Source organism: Acomys minous (assembly GCF_964271855.1).
Source record: "Acomys minous genome assembly, chromosome: 17".
NCBI lineage: Eukaryota > Metazoa > Chordata > Mammalia > Rodentia > Muridae > Acomys > Acomys minous.
Genome location: NC_140500.1, coordinates 27118277 through 27137022, shown reverse-complemented (window position 1 = coordinate 27137022; position 18746 = coordinate 27118277). Strand labels below are relative to the sequence as shown.

Below are 18746 nucleotides of genomic sequence, written 5' to 3'. Positions count from 1 at the left end.
AAGGGCAAGGTAAGCCTGGGTCACCGTGGTGTCAGAAAATATTATGTTCATGCTCACAGATGAGTGGGGTGTGCCTAGACAACATGGAGGCTCCACACTGAGGGTCAAATCTGGGACAATGTAAGCATCAGAGAAAAATGACAGTAAGGGATGGCAGCACACAAAAATGAAACCAAAGCCCGGAGTAAACAGCAATGCAGAGATCAGGCAGGAAGGACAGCTCTTTGTCAAAGAGTACCACCAATTATAAAAATCTAAAGTATGCCAGAAGACAGTTCCCAAGTCAGAAACACAAACAGAACAATGACTACATAAAAAATGCACAGACAGCCGTGCCACCTTGGCAATGAACAAAGAGACCCCTTGTTGGTGGTGGTCTTCTTATATATAAGTCAGTGGCAGAGCAGATGGCAGTCCTTGTTCATCCTAGCTTGATATCTGGCTTGGTGTGACCAAAGCTGAATTATGCCTAGGACTTGTAAAAATCAAATCAAATCCAGGCAGCACAGTTCAGGAGAAAGACAGAGATTTGTGGACTTCCATGCTACCCACAGACCAGCACACGGCACAGGCAAGCCATGGACATCCCTTGTGGACATGCCACACAGCAGGAGGATGTCACCCAAGGGTGCAGCCAGACATGTGGCCAGCCTGCAGTGGGAGCCACACAATTGAGCAAGCATGTGGCAGTCAGATGGGAGAGAAAGAAGTGGAGCAGACTGAGCATTATGAAGAGAGATGGCCAGCCCTGCCACGTGGAGCCATGGTGAGGTCCCAGCCCAAGCCACCACTGAGGGCTATATCTGGGTCCGTGGCTACACAGTGGCAGGGCTTAGTATTGATGTCTGTGGCTCATATTACCCCTGGAGAACATAGGGACGTCCCTGGTCGGGGAGCCATCAGGGACCACATGTATGTCCAGGGTCTGTGCATAACTGGCCCCGCCCCTTAGTGGATGCAGCACTATGGAGAGCTGGCCCCATCTCTCACCTGCAGAAGCACTTGGGAGAGCAGGCCCTGAGGGGATGAGTGTGGGAGAGCTGGCCCCACCATTCATCGGCCATGGAGTGGCATGGACACAGAGGTGATGATGATCCTGACCCCTCCCCACCTCAGGCAGTCAGGAAAGCTGCCCACAGACAGGGCCATGGACTTGGGAGAGCTAACCCTGCCCCTTACCAGCTGCAGAGCTGGGTGAGCCCTGCACCTTACCTGGACAGCAGAGTACAGCTGAACCAGGTGGTGGGGGTGGTAGTAAGACAGCTGAGGGTGAGAGCACAGGAGAGCTGGCTTCCCCTCATCTGCTGTGAGGTGGCATGGGTGCCGGGGTGATGCCATCCCTCCTTTGCCCCTTACCACCTATGGCAGTTGGGGGAGCTGGCCCCAGGGTCATGAGAGTGGGTCAGTTGGCTTTGCCCCTCACTGGCTGCAGCATTCAAAGGAACAGGTTTTGCACTTTACCTGTAACTGGTCCTGGTCAAGGGAGCATAGGTGAGGCAGCCCTGAGGGTGAGAGTGAGGGAGAGGTGGCCCCGCCAATTGTCACAGATCAGAAGAGCTAGCCCTGCCCCCTTATTGCACCTTGCCAGGGCAACGTAGCAGAGCTGGCCCTGATGAGGCAGCCATGGGTAAGCAGCCCTGAGGGTGTGAAAGGGAGAGAGCTGGGCCAGCCTCTTGATCACTGCAGCACTTGGGAGAGTGGGCCTCACACCTTGTCTGGGCAGCACAGTAGAGCCTGGCTCTGGAAGTGTGGGTGTGGGTGAGCCGGCCATCAGGGCATAAGAGCAGGAGAGCTGGCCCTGCCTCCTGATGATGGTGGCATTGGGTGGCCTAGCCAGAGCAGTGCTGGAGAGCTCGCCCTGATGGTGTGGTTAATAAAGCCAGTGCACTGGCCAGCTCAGCTACCACCCAGGCCCAGATCAAAGGCTCTGAGTTGCCCTATCCCAAAATCTATCTCATCTACAAATGGTTGGGACTTATGAAAGAGCCAATTCTGCTGATCCAAAGCTGCAGGATCTCCATGACACAGCAACAACAGGGTAACTGGGAGAAATCCCCATGAGGATCCAAAATTGATGGCATCACAGAAGCCAAAGATCTCAAACCAGACCAGTGACTCACTGCAATGAACATCTGCTTGATGTGTGGACAGTGGAACACGCTGTGAAACACTATTGTTTGCACAATGAGATGTTGTCTATGCTTTGTTGTCGTTGTTGTTTGTGTGTGTGTTTATTTTGGGGGTGAGGTTGCAAGGGCAAAGGGAGGGTATGAGGGGACAGGAAGGCAAGTGGGACTGGGGTGCATGATGTGAAACTTAAAAAGAATCAATAGAAAGTTTTAAAAAATGCTTAGATAAATGATCAGGATATTTAAAATATAAAGCTATTTATTATGTGTACATATGTGTGTGCCTACAGAATTTATATGTACCATGAGCATGCAGGTGACCAAGGCAGTCAGAGGGTGTCAAGAGTCCCTGGAACTGGAGTGACTGGCACTTGTGAGGCTACAGATGTGGGTGCCAGGCACTGAACCCATGTCCTCTGTAGAAGTAGGAAGCGCTCTTAACTACTAAGCAATTTCTCAAGCCCTTGGAACAGAGACTCTTAAATGAACTTTTTAGTCTTTCAAGTTACCATGCTAAGCAATAGCGCAGAGTACAATGAACTAAGCTGTATATAGTCTGTCATTTTCAGAATGATTACTAGGTGTGAGTAGAACAAAAACTAATAATAAATCAATATTTAGCAAGCACTAAACACATGAAATACAACGGTACATAAGCTCCCAATCCTGGCTGAAAAATGAACCATGTTAGTGGACATGTACCATGGTGATTTAAAAAAAAAAAAACACGTATGAACAACTTTCAGACAGAAGATATGTGACTTTGGACAGAACCCGAATAAACAGCTAGATATTACTATCAAATCTTAGTCCCTAAAGATATCCAAATAATCTCCTAGAAAAATTAAAAGCAATCAATAGAATGGTTTGTGTAGTACTTGAGAATTATTCTGAATATTTGTTATGTAACGTTACGTAAGTGAAAAGCTATCAAAACACATGAATATTCACAGTAAACTACAAAATCTGGAGTCAAATCACATCAAAATAAAAACTGTGATGGTAGAATAGTAGGTAATTTAATTTTTACTTTAACTTTTTAAAATTAAAAATTAGGGAAGAGCCACTAGCATGCGTCATTGTACGAAGAAAGGCACTTGCAGCCAATCCTGGCTTACTGAGTTTGATTCCTGGAATTGACATGGTAAATAGAAAACCAACTCTTAACAAGCTGTATACAGGATATAAAGTGAAAAGGAAAGAAAGAAAGAAAGAAAGAAAGAGCGACAGAGAGAGAGAGAGAGAGACACCAAGCTATATGCATGTATAGACACACAAATAAATGTTAAGAACTTTTTTAAATTAAAAAAAACAACAACTTAGAAAATGCTTGACTTACCCTTGATTATCTATATCTTCTGATCCTAGAGGTTTGGAATCAGAAAACAGTGTCACTCTGCTTGAAGCCATCTTAGCATCGATACTGGCATGGGTGGAGATGAGACTCTGGACCAGTTCGTGTGTAGGGCCTGTTTCCTCCTGCCAAAGCCCGGAGAGTGTACAGGTGAGCAAAGCAAAAGGACTCTGGGGACACAGTGGTTTCACCATTTCACATAGGCCAAAGATGCTGAGCAGTTATGGCTGCAAACTGCTCATGCAGAAGAGCTGAGAGCTCAGTTCCCAGCACAGCACCCACGCCAGGAAGCTCACAGCCACCAGGAACCAGCACCACAAAGAGCTGACATCTCTGCCTCTGTGGCCACCTGAACACACACACACACACACACACACACACACACACACACAATTTTTTAAATTACCTTACAGGTCTAAAAACTTTCTCACTGTCTCAAGAAAAAAGAAAAGTCTTGCAACAAAGCTTAAACTTGATCCCCAACATTGTAGGCGCTTCTCAAGTTCATGCATTACATCAGTCTGACCTAAACACGTAGCTAGGAGAACTCCAGGTCTCAACAATAGCCAAGAACAATTTTAACCCAGTAAGATTACATTTCAAAAAATTAATAAAAATCTACAGTCTCCATCACTCCCAAGGCTCAGCGAAGAACGTAAGAGCCAAAGGACAGCTGGGCGTGGTGGCACATGCCTGTAACCCCAGCACTCAGGAGGCAGAGGCAGGTGAATCTCTGAGTTCGAGTCCAGCCTGGTCTACAAAGTGAAGTCACGGATCTTAGACCAGCATAATTCCCAACTGCACTCTGAAATGTATCCTTAACCCCACAGGTAAGTATAGCTATCAGCCCTCATCAAAGGGGTGATAATCCAAATAGAGGCCATTATAGAAAACAGACCAGGGGCGCCTAGTGCCAACAATAGATTTACAACACAACTAAGAGAGGGCAGAACGAATGTAAGAGCCAGAGGACCAGGAGTTCTGTGGTTGAGATTTTGTTTCCTAGAAATGACAGGGAAGCTACAGCCCTGATACCACCACAATATGGCTGCCTACATAAGACTTGAACAATGACAACACCGACAGACATGCTAATAAGGTGGGGGCAACCTCATGTCCCACAAAAAGCTGTAGGCAACTAGCGACTGCTAAGGGAGAGAGAATTAGTTTTCCCCAGGGATGAATCCCTTAAATAATTATCCAATACAAAGTCAGCCCTGAAACTAAATACACACCAACACGATCAAATGGACTCCTTTATATTTCTATTTACATACATGAATATATTTATAAGCAACAATAACAATAAAAGGAAAAGAGGCTGTGTTGCAGGATATTTGATCACATTTGTGATCCCTGAGATTGTGAGCTGTAAAAACTTGTTTTTTATTGGCGGGGTTGAACCCTAACACCACCTTTAATCTAAGAGCTTTGTACACAGGATTTAATAAAGTTAACCCTAGGTCAAGAGACGGAGCAAGAGCCCTGCTGACAGGGACTGAAGAACAGGAGGGACTTTGAGTTGAGGGGTATTTACGAAAGCCTGTAAAAGTGAAGGGAGCATTCAGCTCTCTAGCTCTTCAGCTCCTTGGCCTTTGGCTTTTTGAGCTTTGAGCAAGCAAACGTTTGGTCTTGGACTTTTTGGCCTTTTCTTCTTGGGCTATCAGCTGAGCTAGTGAGCCTTTTGTGTCTTTTCCATCAGGATGTGAGCTGAGTAGGAAGTTCAGCTGGGTGCTTTCTCTGCCTCTCTGAGCTAGCAGGTTTTCACCCTACCATCTGGCTCCTGAATCTTTATGGTAAAATTAAAGTTTGGGAGTTTCATTTAAAACAACAATATTGGAGTGGGGAGCAGGGAAGAGGTTGGAGGAAAAGGAAGAATATGATTTAATTAATTTGGATTTTTGGAAGTTGTAAATTAAAAGGAATAAAAATACTACCAACTGTGCAAGCAAATGCGTGCGTGCGTGTGTGTACACACACACACACACACACACACACACACACACACACCACCAAAGCTATACAGAGATACTGTCTCACAAAGTAGACTAGAATAAGACCATTCTAGACCTTGAAAACACTCCAGTTTTCTAGAAAGACGAGCGTAACAGGAGTCATGCTGGCAGTGGGGCCAACAACTGGGGACTTCAAATCCGAAGAGTATGAAAAATATAGTATTTTATTTTCTCTTGGTACAATGGAAACATCTTTATAATCTTTTTATCATAAACTTGGATTAAAAGAAAAAACTTCAATAAGTAGAATATGAGCATAGTACTTGACAAGAAAAGATTTGTATGGAATAATTCAGAAAAGAGCACACTTCCTACCATCTCCTGGAAGCCATGGCTGCCACCGAGGTCCACATAGACAGCATCTTTGTCGTACAGCACACCCCCAACCCCAGAGAGAGGTGCGTAGACCAGCTTCTCCTTCTCATTCAAACAGCGCTTCTTTTGCTGCTCTGGAAGAGCACAGGGGTCTGGGAGAAAACTGACATCGCTGGCAACAAAATCTCCTACCCCTGTAAGACAGAACGCAGGAAGCACCTTGACAAGAAGTCAAGCATTCAGAAACAAACAAGTGTCAATGGTTGGAAAAATCGTCCCTGCGTTTGAAGGCTTGAGGCAGGACACAGGAACGGCCCACTAAGCAGTGGACTTGGCTAGCTAGACAGTATTGTATTCACTCAACACCCTCGAGGATGATACATAGCTGGGTTATTTTTTTAAGGCTTCCAGAATATGGCTCTGCCTTGTTTGGTGTTCCAGAGGAACGAAACCATCGCAAGAGGTCGACAACTGCAGTGTGCTTCATGGTAAGAGAATACCTGGCATGTGAATCTGGCTGTTATTTTTCAAGTAAGCTCCTCGTAAGTAACCATAAAGAGACACCTTCCGGTCACACTTGACGTTTGTGCGGATATCCTCAGGGTTTGTCAAATCTTCCATCCTAGAAAAGTAAAATACAATTGCGTGGCAGGAAGAAACGTTAACACTACTTAGACCTCTCTTTGTGTGTTGACAGCTCTTATTCGTGGGCTGGGAGCATAGCTCAGTGGTTCAACAGCACCCACTGCAGGAGGCCTGGAGTTTAGCCTCGAGCACCATAAAAACAAAGTTTGCTCTTTGAGGACATCGTTTAGAAAACTAGAAAACACAGAACTCAGGAAGCGTGGCTCTTCATCTTCTGGAGGACAAGCAGCAGAAATGTGACTGGCTCCTCAAGACAGTGCAGCCCACAAGACAAGCTAAGGGAGATGGTGCCTTAGTGGGTCAGGGAAAACCCAGAGCATGCTTAGAAAAGCTCTTTATGGAAGAGTTCAGATTAGACAGCTGGCTGAGGTTTTTCATTAGCCTTGATTCCTCTAAGGTATTATAGGCTGAGAAAACATGAAGAAAGACACAAGTAAAACAGGTGCAGCGTGCTCTAGGCAGAAGGACACCATCACTGATGCCTCAACTCTTCCCATTTTCCTGTTATCTGGCTTTTTGTTTTGTTTGGGAAAAACAAAAAATAAAAAACAAAACAGGTAGTGGTGGCACACACCTTTAATCCCAGCACTCAGGAATCAGAGACAGAGGCAGGCAGATCTGAGTTTGAGGCCAGCCTGGCCTACAGAGCAAAATCCAGGACAGCCAGAACTATTACACAAATAAACCCTATCTAAAAAAACAAACAAATCAATAAAGAAAAACAAAAACAAAAAACAATGCTGGGGATCAGTCAGAGGCTTTGTGCAAACCCTCTATGCACTGAGTTGTATCCCCAGCCCTTACCTTCACCGTATTTTAAAAGTATTCACTCTAAAAAGCATTGCATCTTACAGTGGCTGCACACAACAGGATCTATCACTGATGTTTCTCAAACTTTAAAAAGGAAGGAAGGAAGGAAGGCAGACAGACACAGACCAGGGAGAAAACTTCACACTTGTATGTTACCTGTCTGCCAGGATGTAAGGATGAGAAGTTTGCCATGTGAGAGGCCTAAACTTCATAACGGTAATAAATCGGCCCAGGTTGTGAATTTCTTGGTTCTGATATTCTCCATGCACCATTCCAGAAAGGTAGAACAGCTTGGCACCCTAGCATAACAAAAAGTCAAAGTGAATGACAATTAAACACGTGCAACATCATAAAAAGCAGGGTCATGAGAAGCCACTGTCTTGGCTGCCTTCTTCAGGTCCCGTCATGAGGGCCTCACAAAGCACACTTCTCTCAGTAAACACTGGCGTCAGTGGAGAAGGCATTGAGGCTCCTGGGCAGAGAAAGGATTTTGTGAGCAATGGGCCACAGCAGTACAAGAAGGAGGAATGACAGGTCCTGGTCCTTAACCAGAGAAACTTCTGAAGGACGGCATCAAACCATGGCCGACAGTGTACACTGTCTCATGTAGTGTGCAAAAGCAAATGAAGTAACAAGATGCCCCAATAGAGACCACGTGGAGGAAACAGGCCAAGGAGCAGAAGTACACGCACACAGGAAACCCCAGAGGCGTGAGTAGCTGCCATCCTGGCTGCGTCACAGGGTTAGTGACAGGGCCCAACAACGCTCTCCCCCTACCGGGTAGACCTCCGTCCAGAACCTATGCTTCAGCCGCTTCTTCGTCTTCTTGAGTTGCTTGTTATGCCGGAAGGAGTCTAGATGGGTGAGAACTCCCATGATCTTAGGAAAGCCGTGTACTTGACAGATGTTCAGAAACTCAAAGGTCTCCATTTCAAACCCAAAGCTGGCATCTATAAGCATGAGCACCTAAAAAAGGAACACAAGTTCTCACAGAAGCCATGCAAATGCTCCACCCAGACCAAGAGGCAGCAAGTTATGGCCCATGGGTCAAATCAAGCCACGTATTTGTTTTCTTAAATGTTTAAAAGAACAACACAAAATATTCATGCTCTCAAAATTACAGAATCATTAGTATTTCAGTCATTTTAAAAACACAAGGCTTAGCAAGTTTACCCTACACTACACTATAAGTAACACTTAAATAACTCTCAAATTTAAATATATGTATATTTAAGGCCCTAAACAGGACATCAGTATCACTGTGTCACCCTCTCCAGGGCTCAGAACACTGCAGAAGACAGCAGGAGAAGAATGTTAAAAGCCAGAGGGTGGAAGAGTACACTCAAGAACTCAGGGTTTCTGTGGTTACCTGGACACTGAGGCCATCGGCACGCCCCTGTGCATGGGGTTCCACCCCACACTGGTGCTACAGGCAGTTAGTGGATGTGGAGAGAGGAGTCAGGGATAAAATACCAGTGTTCCAGCAAATAACCAACTCACATAAGCAGCCATGATTAACCACACTGGGTCAAATAAATCACTAAATAAAAAGACAGCAGCCCTGTACGGTGGCCCACACCATTGATCCCAGCACTCAGGAAGCAGAAGCAGTTGGATCTCTGAGTTTGAGACCAGGACAACCAAGGCTACACAGAGAAGCTGTCTCAAAAAAGACAACAAAGTGGTCTAGTTGGGAGGATTTCAGTAGGAGAGCGAGTTGTGAAGGGATAACAGGGGGCAAAAATGACCAAAATTCTGTATACGCATATAGGAAGTTGTCAAACAATAATACAAAGAGTATTCTATATAACAAAAATGTATGCTTAAAAAGAAAAGGGGATGGAGATTCTGGCTCATTAAGAATAAAGGGCCCATGGGGGCTGGAGAGACGGCTCAGAGGTTAAAAGCACTGTCTGCTCTTCTAAAGGTCCTGAGTTCAATTCCCAGCAACCACATGGTGACTCACAACCATCTACAACGAGATCTGGTATCCACCTCTGGCATGTAGGTGTACATGCAGGCAGAACACTGTATACCTAATAAATAAATAAATCTTACAAAAAAAAAAGATAGATAGATAGAAAGAAAGAATAAAGGGCCCAGTCCTGTGTAGTGACACACACCTTTAATTTTCAGGAGGCAGAGGCAGGTAGATCTCTGAGTCTGGGGCTACCTTGGTCTATAGGATGAGCTCTGGGACAGCCAGGACAAAGAAAGAAAAATAAAGAGTTCATCCCAAAACAGACTACCTGACAGGAGCCTCAGTTTCATTATAGGTAAAGAGCACATAGTTCTGGAATGAGCACGTTGGTGGTTATGAAAGCTAAATCTACAGAAAGATGTTAGCATACTGCCTAGGAAGCATTCAAAACTGCAGGAACTATATGAGCATGTGTATGTGTGTGTGTGTGTGTGTGTGTGTGTGTGTGTGTGTGTATTCGTTCATATACTAATTTTGTCCACTACTTTCTCTATCCTGCAGTTTTATTTAAGTTTCGGAATGCATTCATCATGCACATTCTATTTTTATGACAGTATCAATAGTTACCATAATTTCAACCACTTCTACTCTATCTTTTCTTAATAATCACAAGTATTTCCCTGTCACGCTCTCTATTGGGAGCCCAGGCCACCATTATTAACTCACCAGATCTGCTACTTTAGCTAGATCAATCATTACATTGATGTCACACCCACATTCAATAATGGTAAGTCTGCGCTTTTTACCTGTAAGTACAAAAGTGAAAATATTACTTAAAATGTTCTACCCATTAATTCTATAATGGTCATGTTTTCAACTGTACCCAGCAAAACACCATATACCTTTACACAAATATGATAATTTAGTTTTATGGCTCAAACTGTCAAACTTGTATCAATTCCATCCTGGTCTCCTTGCATTCATTGGTCTCACCTTAATTTTAAAATATACTAACTGCACCCAAATAAGTAAAGATATTTAAAAAGGTACAATTCTAGGGTTTGTAATGACCATGATCCTGCTGAGCCACAGGCCACTCTCTATCTCCATCAACTTTTCCTATGCTCTCAATATGACTAAAAACATCAGCAAACTGTTCATGGGATAGTCATATGTTCCTGTTCTTTACTATAAATAGAAATATCTTCAAGCTGGGCAGTGGTGGCACACACCTTTAATCCCAGCACTCGGGAGGCAGAGGCAGGCGGATCGCTGTGAGTTTGAGGCCAGCCAGGTCTACAAAGTGAGTCCAGGACAGCCAAGGGTAACACAGAGAGACCCTGTCTCAAAAAAAAACCAAAAAAACAAAAAAAAAAACAAAAACAAAACAAAAAACAGAAATATCTTCAAACCTAACAAACCAGAATGTCAAGGAGCAATAACTTTTTCAATTAAATATAATAGTCATGGATATCCCAAAGATAAAGAAATGTTCTATTCCATCACTACTATAACAAGGCCCTTCAGATTGCTACCAATACTATCTGGAAATTTTGCTTCATTTCCTCTCATTTGAGCACACAAATTCTATACTCAGCACCCTGGAGCTAAAGATTCCAGAACGCATCTCTTCAAGTTGAAGGTCAGCCTGGTCTATATAGCAAGTTCCAGGAGAGCCAGAGCTACATAAAGACCATGCCTTAAAAACAAAAACAAACAAAAAGCACACACATTCTCCTAAGAGTAGCTTTGAGAAGGAAAGCAGATGAGTGTGGGACATAGGAGCGGACTTACTATTAAATGGACATGCTCACAATGACTGGACCAGTGCTAAATTTTTCCAAGAAGCACACTTGGCAAAGCCAACCAAGTGGTCAGACTAAGCTGGTACACATCTACACTGTTATGTCTAGGAAGTTACCTCTGAAGCGACAGACAATTTAGGAAAAGCAAACATGTGGTAACAGGGTGTAACAAGATTGGTATTCTATTTCCCGTCTGAGCAAACACAAACCCCTCAGGCAACAACACTTGCCACACCAGTGTATGGCAGCACTTCCTACCTGACACGAGTGTCACAGGACCTCTGATCTCAGTCAACTTCTGTCTGGTAAAATTCCGAATGAGGCATCGTATCAAAGTGCTCTTCCCAACTTTTGGAGGACCCATCACCACGACCACTATTGGTGGGGGTTCTAGTGGGGTTCTGTCAACCACTGGGATGTGATGCTTTTTTGTCTTTAAATCCTGAGTCCTATTAGTTTAAAAAAAAAATTACTTCCAAAGCACAAAATATCCTTTAAAATACAGAGTTTATAGATAACAGAGAATACATGGATACAATTGACTTTAACTTAACTGGTTAACTTCTACCCCAACTCCGATGTAAAAATTATTCTTCAGTAAAGACAAAACAGATGACTAAAAAAATAAAGTTAACAATCAAACAAATCATAAGTGGGGCTGATCTGACTTTAATGTTTAAGAGAATAAAAGGCAAACATGGTAACTGTATAATGTAACACAAGTAGGGGCGTAGGAGACAAAGTAAATGTTCTATCAACTGGCCCTACATAACTTGTGCTCTGACCCTGTTTCCTTATCCACAGAATGGGAGTGAGAATAGTTCCTAACCTCTTACCGCTGTTGAAAGCATTTAATTCAGTAATGTTTAAAAGGAAACTGCTAGATGTATAACAATGTCTCCCCAAACACAGCTATTTTAGTAATTTACACTAAATGAAAGATATGGGCAGGGGCACACCACCTGCAGCCTTATTGTGTTGACGATCTGGCACGCCCATGGCCTTCAGACCTGAACGAGACACAAAGCCAAACGCCATGTGAGAGGCTCCTAGTACCTAATGAGAACCACTAACCCCAGCTAAACGTTACCTGTGAAAGGACCGAGCCATCCGCACAGCAGATTGTACCGCAAAAGCTTTGGGGTTTCTCTTCCGGGCATCGTCCTCATCTCCCAGCTGTAGATCCTGCAGGTGCCGTTTCTTTTTCTTGTCAGCTTTAGGCCCACTGTGCTTCTTTCTGTGTTTCTTGTGCTCCTTGGCCTCCATGACGGCTACTTATCAGTCACAAGTTACGTCTTAACCTACGTGAAAGCAGGGCGGCATAGTGGGGGGAATATATTATAATTAGGGCAACATAGGGGTGGGGGGCGGTAAATTTCATTTACTTGCTTACGGAAGTGCTGATGCAGTTCTCCTAATAGAGGTAGAAACTGCTTAGCCACCATCTTCAAATTCGTTTCTCTTTCTTATGCCATAAAGTAGAAGAGTTACCAGCACCAACAATTTCCTTTTTTGTTACGTTCTGTGTTATCTTAAAGCCATGAGCTTATTCACTTTTGTGATGATAGAAAAATACTTTGTGGTTCTCAGTACAGTAGCCTTGTTAACTTTAAACACGTGGTTACAGAAAACTTCAAACGTACTTTGGGAAACTTTTAAAAATTTAACTTTTAATTAATTTTAAACTTAAACAGTCACATATGCCTACTATACTGGACAACTCCGGCCTAGCCACTCACTGAATGAATTAAGTGGCTTTCTCATTTAAACGAAAACGAATATAAAAGTTGACAACATCAGAACAGTGCTGGTCAGACCCGTCTCACAGTAACCGAAGGAAGCACGTTTTGCCCCGACCCACGCTCTCCTCTTTTTGCTGCGAAAAACACACCCAGCAGACCTTGGCAAGACCCCCCATGCTGGAGGGGCCCCTCCCCGCCACAGGGGCCAGCACCGCAAAACCGCACTCCCCCCGCACTCCCCGGAGCCCCTGCCCGGCAGCTGGGACACTTGCCTTCCAGCCCAGCCGCGCGGCTGAGGAGCAGCCTGTCTGGAAGCTTTGAGAACAGACCTCACCCGGAACCCGACTGACGGCCGGCGCCCACGGGGCTCGCGAAAGCGTTCAGGCTCACTGCAAACACGGTACAGCGCGCAACCACGACACCGGAAGCGGAAATTGTCCTTCGCAGGCACCGGTCGGTGGGAAACAAGAAACGGGAGTATGAGGCCCGGGAAAGAACGACTTTCAGGGGGGAAAGCCGGAAGTAAGCGCTTGATTGGTTGAGGGTGTGCGCAGGCGCTCCTGCAGGATTGGCCGTGGCTCCCACCGGGATCTTGGGCGTAAAGAAGCCTCCCACCCTAATCTCCGCAGAGGGTCCGCGGGGCCCTGTGGCCTGGCCCGCTGATATGAGTCCCAGAGGAAAGCCGGAAGGGTCCTTGAGTCACCGCCGGTCCCAACCTGAAAGCCCGGAGTTCCACTGCCCCGGGTTGGTACTACTGCTCGGTTCGGGCTCCCCTTGCTCACTGTTACAGACGCCGGCACGGATAGCCCTTAGACTCTTCAGCTCTCTATTGCCCTCTTGTGCCAGGACCGACGGGCCGACGACCGGACAAACCTTGCTTCTCTATGCTCCTGGACAGGGCTTTTTCTCATGAAACATCTTCCCTTGCCATTTTCTTTGTTTCAGCCTTGCATTCCCAGGATTCCGTCCAGTCCCACCTGAGGAGAAGCCCTCAAACCACCCAGTCCCAGCTACGTGCCACAGCTATGCCAGACTCAAAACTCAAACCTCATCTCAACTGGAATAAGAACTCAGTTATTCTTGCACCAAAAATGAGTGACTGTGGCCTGGGAATATGATGAATTCAGGTTTCCACCAAATAACATGTCCATGCAAAACATAGCTCTCACCTCAAATACTGGGCCAAGAACAAGGATTCAGGTGGCCTCAAACTCCCCCAGTTTGTACCTTTTCCTGACATGTCAACACAAGACAGCTGTAAAGGTTTACATGGAAATTATGAAACGAAACCCAAAGGTATAGCAATTGACAGCTTGTAAGGTCTACCTCCTCTCTGTCTTCCCGTCCTTTGACCATCATTCCGTCGTTCCAGCCTTCCTGCCCACCCCGCAATGACCCGCCAATTTCTGCAGGAAGCAATTATAGAAAAGACTACATTGCCCTTCACCATCAACATAAAGACTGGGATGTAAGATCTCAAACTCAAGGACAAATGGCTGAGGTGCCTATTTAACAAATCAAAACTCCCTCAGTCCTTACCTGTTACAGGGTCATCCTGGCTGGCAACCATCCCCCTACCATGACCTCAGCAACCTTGGGCCGGCCTTCCCTACCTCTTCCTTATATAACCCAGCCATTGTGGCTACTCTGGCCTCTTGGTCTCTTAGTCTCCTCACTTGCTCCCGGACTCTTGGCTCCTGGTGCCTCTCTCTTCCTCTCCCTGCTCCTCTGGATCCCTCACCAGTCAGTGTTCAGTCTGGACCCATCTTTTGCAGGAGTGGGGGTGGCCCCTTTCCTTCCTTGAGGGTTTACAAAATATACAAAGGGAAGCCAACATCCATGGTGTCTGCTTGAGTGTCTTGCCCCGACTTCCTCCAGTGTTGGATGGTATGAGAAAATTCCCATAGGCTCCGTTGGTCCACAGTTGGTAGTTCAGGTAGAATGCTCTAGGCACAGAAAATCAAACAGCATGTTCTCTCATATGGGGGTCATAGTTTCAAACCTCTGTTATATGTATTTCATTTGGAGTACATGTGGAAGCCAGGAATCTACTAATGAACTGTTGCAGCGATTACATCTGTAATGTAAATGAGTAATCGATGTTTTTTGGGTTTTGATATGATTGGTTTTTGGTTGGTTGGCTGGTTATTGTTGTTGTTGTTGTTTTTGGTGTGCTAAAATAGCATGCCCAGAGACAACCTAAAAAGACTAGTTTGGCTTACAGTTCTAGGGACTAGGATCCATAATAACTGGGAAGTCGTGCTGTTAGGAACAGTAGGCTGAGAAATCACATCTTCTCCGCACAGGAAACAAAGACCAGGAAGTGGGGTGTGACCATGAGTTATCAGATGCCAACACCCAATGAGATCCAAAGTCCTTTCCTGCACCGATGCCATCGACCTGTGTTTTCTTCTAGCAGTGACACACCTGAGAGTTCATACTGCCATGTTTGATTCATTTGCGTCGAGTTGTTGTGGAAGGTGATCTATCTGGGTCTGACTTCATCCTTCAACCTGTGGGCATCAAGTTTTCCCAACACCATTTTTTGAGGATGCTGTTTTCTTCTCCAGTGTATCTTTTTGTCATCTTTGTCAAACACTGGATGTCTGCAGATATTTATACTCATGCTTGTGCCTTCTATTTTGTTCATTGGTTTACATATCTGTCCTGTGCCATCACTCTAATTTTTTACTGCTATAAGTCTGTAATATAACTTGAAATCTGGGGTGATAATCCTTGTTCTTTTGCCTGGGATTCCTTTGGCTATTCAGTCTTTTGTGCTTCCATATGAATTTCAGGATTTTTTTTTCCCTCAGGTTTTTGACGAATGCTGTGGGAGTTTTATTGTTGTTCTTTTGTTTGTTTGTTTGTTTGTTTCTGAGACAGGGTTTCCATGTGTGTAGACTTGGCTGTCCTGAACTTGCTGGCCTTGAACTCACAGAGATCTGCCTGCCTTTGCCTCCCAAGTGCTGGGATTACAGGCGTGTGCCACCACGCCCGGCTCTGTTGTGGGAATTTTGATTGGGATTCTAGTGAATCTGTACATTGTTTTTGGTAGCATGGTCATTTTCATAACATTGATTGTATCAACCCATGAACATGGGAGGCTTTTCACTTTCTGGTCTTTCTCACTCTCTTTCTTCAGGAACTTAAATTTTCATTATAAAGGTCCTTTACAAACTGGGCGCAGTGGTGCATGCCTGTAATCCTAGCGCTCAGAGTGACAGAGGCAGGTGGATCTGTGATTCCCAGGTCAGCCTTGTTTACAAAAGTGAGTCCAGGACAGCCAAGGCTACACAGAGAAACCCTGCCAAAAGGGATGTCCTTTACTGTCTTCGTTAGGTTTATACCTAGATTTCTGTTTTCTTTGGGGCTACTGTGAATAGCAGAGTGTCCACGATCTCTTTTTCTTAATACCTGTTGTTGGTATATAGAAAGGCTATTGATTTGTGTAAATTGATTGTTGTCCAGCAATTTGCTGAAATTGTTGACTATTCACAGAACTTTCCTAGTGGAATTTGGGGAGCTCCCTTGTATGTCATATCATCTGTACACAGGGAGACGTTGGCTTCCTTTTCCTATTTGCACACCTTTTGTTTCCTTCTCTTGTCTTGTTCAGGAAGCACAGCGTTGAGAAGTTGGCCAGAGGACAGTCCCGTCACGTTCCTGATTTTAATGAGGTTGCCTTACGCTTCCCCCACTTGGGGTGATTTTGGCTGTGGATTTCTCTTATATAGCCTTTTTAATGTTGAGGTACGTTCCTAGTAATTTCTGATTGTTAGGTTGGGTCTCTTTCTTTTGGCTAGTTGGGACAAAGTTCTGTTGATCTTGTTTATCTTCTTAAAGAACCAGTTCTTAGAATTATTCTTCGTATTGCTTTCTTTGTTTCTATTTCATTAATTTCTGCATTTTTTAAAAATAAGGTCTCACTATGCCACCCTGTCTGGCCTAAAATCCTCCATGTGGACCAGGTTTTTTTGGTAGGTTGGTTGGTTGGTTGGTTGTTTATTTGTTTTTTCCCCAAAACTCAGAGAGAGCCGCCTGCCTCTGCCTTGAAAGTGCTGGGATTAAACATGTGAGCCACCACAGCTGGCTCTGCTCTGATTTATATTGCTGCCTACTGGACTTGGGTTTGGTTTGTTGCGAGTTTTCAAATTTCTTGATTTGCATCATTAAATCATTTACTTGTTCTCTTTCTGGTTTATTTTTTGTTTTTGTTTTTTGTTACAGTTTTGTTTTGTTTGAGACAGGTTTTTTCTATGCTATCTTGGCTGTCCTGGACTTGGTTTGTAGACCAGGCTGGCCTCAAACTCATAGCAATCCACCTGCTTCTGCCTCCCTAGTGCTGGGATTAAAGGCATACGCCACCATGTCTGGCTTCTTTCTGGTTTCTTAATATAGGCACTTTGAGCTCTAATTTCCCTTGCAGTATTGCTTTTAATGTGTCTCAGAGATTTTGTTGCATTGTGTTATATTTTGTTGCATTGTGTTATATTGTGTCCCAGGAATTTTTTTTTTTTACTTTCTTGATTTCAGTATTCAATAGAGAGTTGTTTAATCTCCATGGAGTTTTGTACTTAAGAGAGATTTGTTTGATGTCAATTTTAAATACTAATTTCATTGTGGTCATATAGGATGCATGATTTTACATTTTCTGATTTTTTTTTTTTTTTAGTTTCTGTGAGTAGTAGGCTTTATTATTAGTCTCCCATCAACAGGCATAAAAACTTAAAAGCCTCCTCCACCCCACCAAGCAAGTGGAAAAGCATTTAACAAAAGCATGAGCCAACACTAGGGAGTCAGGAATTCTGTGACCCGCCGTCTCTGCTTTTGGTAGCCAGAAGAGAGTTGGTCCTCTCCAAGGTGTCCAAAGCTTCAGGGAGCCCGGGCTCCTCCTTTTGGGAGGACTGCTAGGCGAGCTCCATCTTTCTGAATTGGTAGAACAAGAGGGTTAATTGAGTATGTCTATTCGTGTCTATTCGCCTCAGGAAAATCCTTCATCATCTTTGGTTCATTGTCCTTGCAAAACTGGCTGAACTTCATCATGCCTCTTCGATAATGGAACCAAGCCTTAACTTTCTTTTTTGTCAGTTTCAACCTGTCAGCCAGCTCCTTCATGGTCCTCTCACTAGGGTTGCGGTCCACTTCAAAGTGTTTCACCAGGGCCTGGTACTGCTTACAGGTCAAGCCAGGGTGTTCCTCCTTGGGCGACCTCTGAACTGCCGCCGTCGGATTTGTCTCCATAGGAGCTGCTGCCATCTTGGCTGTCTTGCTCGCTTGACTCCAGTTCCTCGGTCGGGGGGGCTCTCGTCTCAATTTTCTGAATTTGTTAACCTTTGTTTTGTGTCTTATAACATTGTCTAGTTTAAAGAAGTGCCCATTGGCTGCTCAACAGACTGCATAGTCCTTGGTATTTGGGTGGAATATCCTGTAGATGCCTGTTAAGTCCATTTGATGTATTGTGCCATTTAATTCTGATGTCCCTGTGTATATTTTGTCCAGATATTCTGTCTACTGGAGAAAGTGGGGCTCCAAAATCACACACTGCTAATGGGCTGGGGTTACTCTTGTTTGCTCATCCTTCAGTGAAGTCTTTTCAATGAAGCCCGTTTAATTTTTCTAAGATCAAGCCATCCTTTCTGGTAACTTTTCCTATTTTAATTTTTCTTTGTAGCATTTAAAATCACCCATATCCTTTGCAAATGTATTTTATGTATGTGAAGCTGGCCATGAATATACTCCAGTACAAATGGATTTTCTTGACACAACTACTGGACATAAACTGATCCATTGAGACCACTCAATGTTCTCTATGATGAGTTCTAACTGGCTTTTTTTTTTTTAAACAAATGGTCACTCAAATGCTTCCGGTTTGGATCAAGGCCTACTCTGTGATCACAGGGATAGAACCTGCTACTAATGAACTAATTATTGGAGGGGGCGGGGGTTGGTCAACTTGATAAAGCTAGAGTCATCTAGGAAGAGGGAGCTTCAGTGCCTCCATCAAACT

At 44.4% G+C, this 18746-nt stretch overlaps 1 protein-coding gene across 2 annotated transcripts in view; it reads right to left on the bottom strand.

Moving 5' to 3' along the window:
* The window catches only part of BMS1 (BMS1 ribosome biogenesis factor), a 37607-nt gene extending 24417 nt beyond the window's left edge, over positions 1 to 13190 (bottom strand). Inside the window, exons 1-9 of one of the 2 annotated variants that reach the window (XM_084765442.1) lie at positions 13071 to 13190; positions 12085 to 12295; positions 11253 to 11443; positions 9916 to 9995; positions 8046 to 8234; positions 7425 to 7567; positions 6314 to 6435; positions 5814 to 6007; positions 3469 to 3608 (exon numbers count right to left, since the gene is read on the bottom strand). In XM_084765442.1, the coding sequence (XP_084621568.1) occupies positions 3469 to 3608; positions 5814 to 6007; positions 6314 to 6435; positions 7425 to 7567; positions 8046 to 8234; positions 9916 to 9995; positions 11253 to 11443; positions 12085 to 12260 (1235 nt within the window). In that variant the 5' untranslated portion in view covers positions 12261 to 12295; positions 13071 to 13190. Of the gene's footprint in view, positions 1 to 3468; positions 3609 to 5813; positions 6008 to 6313; positions 6436 to 7424; positions 7568 to 8045; positions 8235 to 9915; positions 9996 to 11252; positions 11444 to 12084; positions 12296 to 13008 lie in introns of both variants that reach the window. The other variant, XM_084765441.1, reaches the window with a different exon arrangement.
* Between the last annotated feature and the right edge of the window lie 5556 nt (positions 13191 to 18746).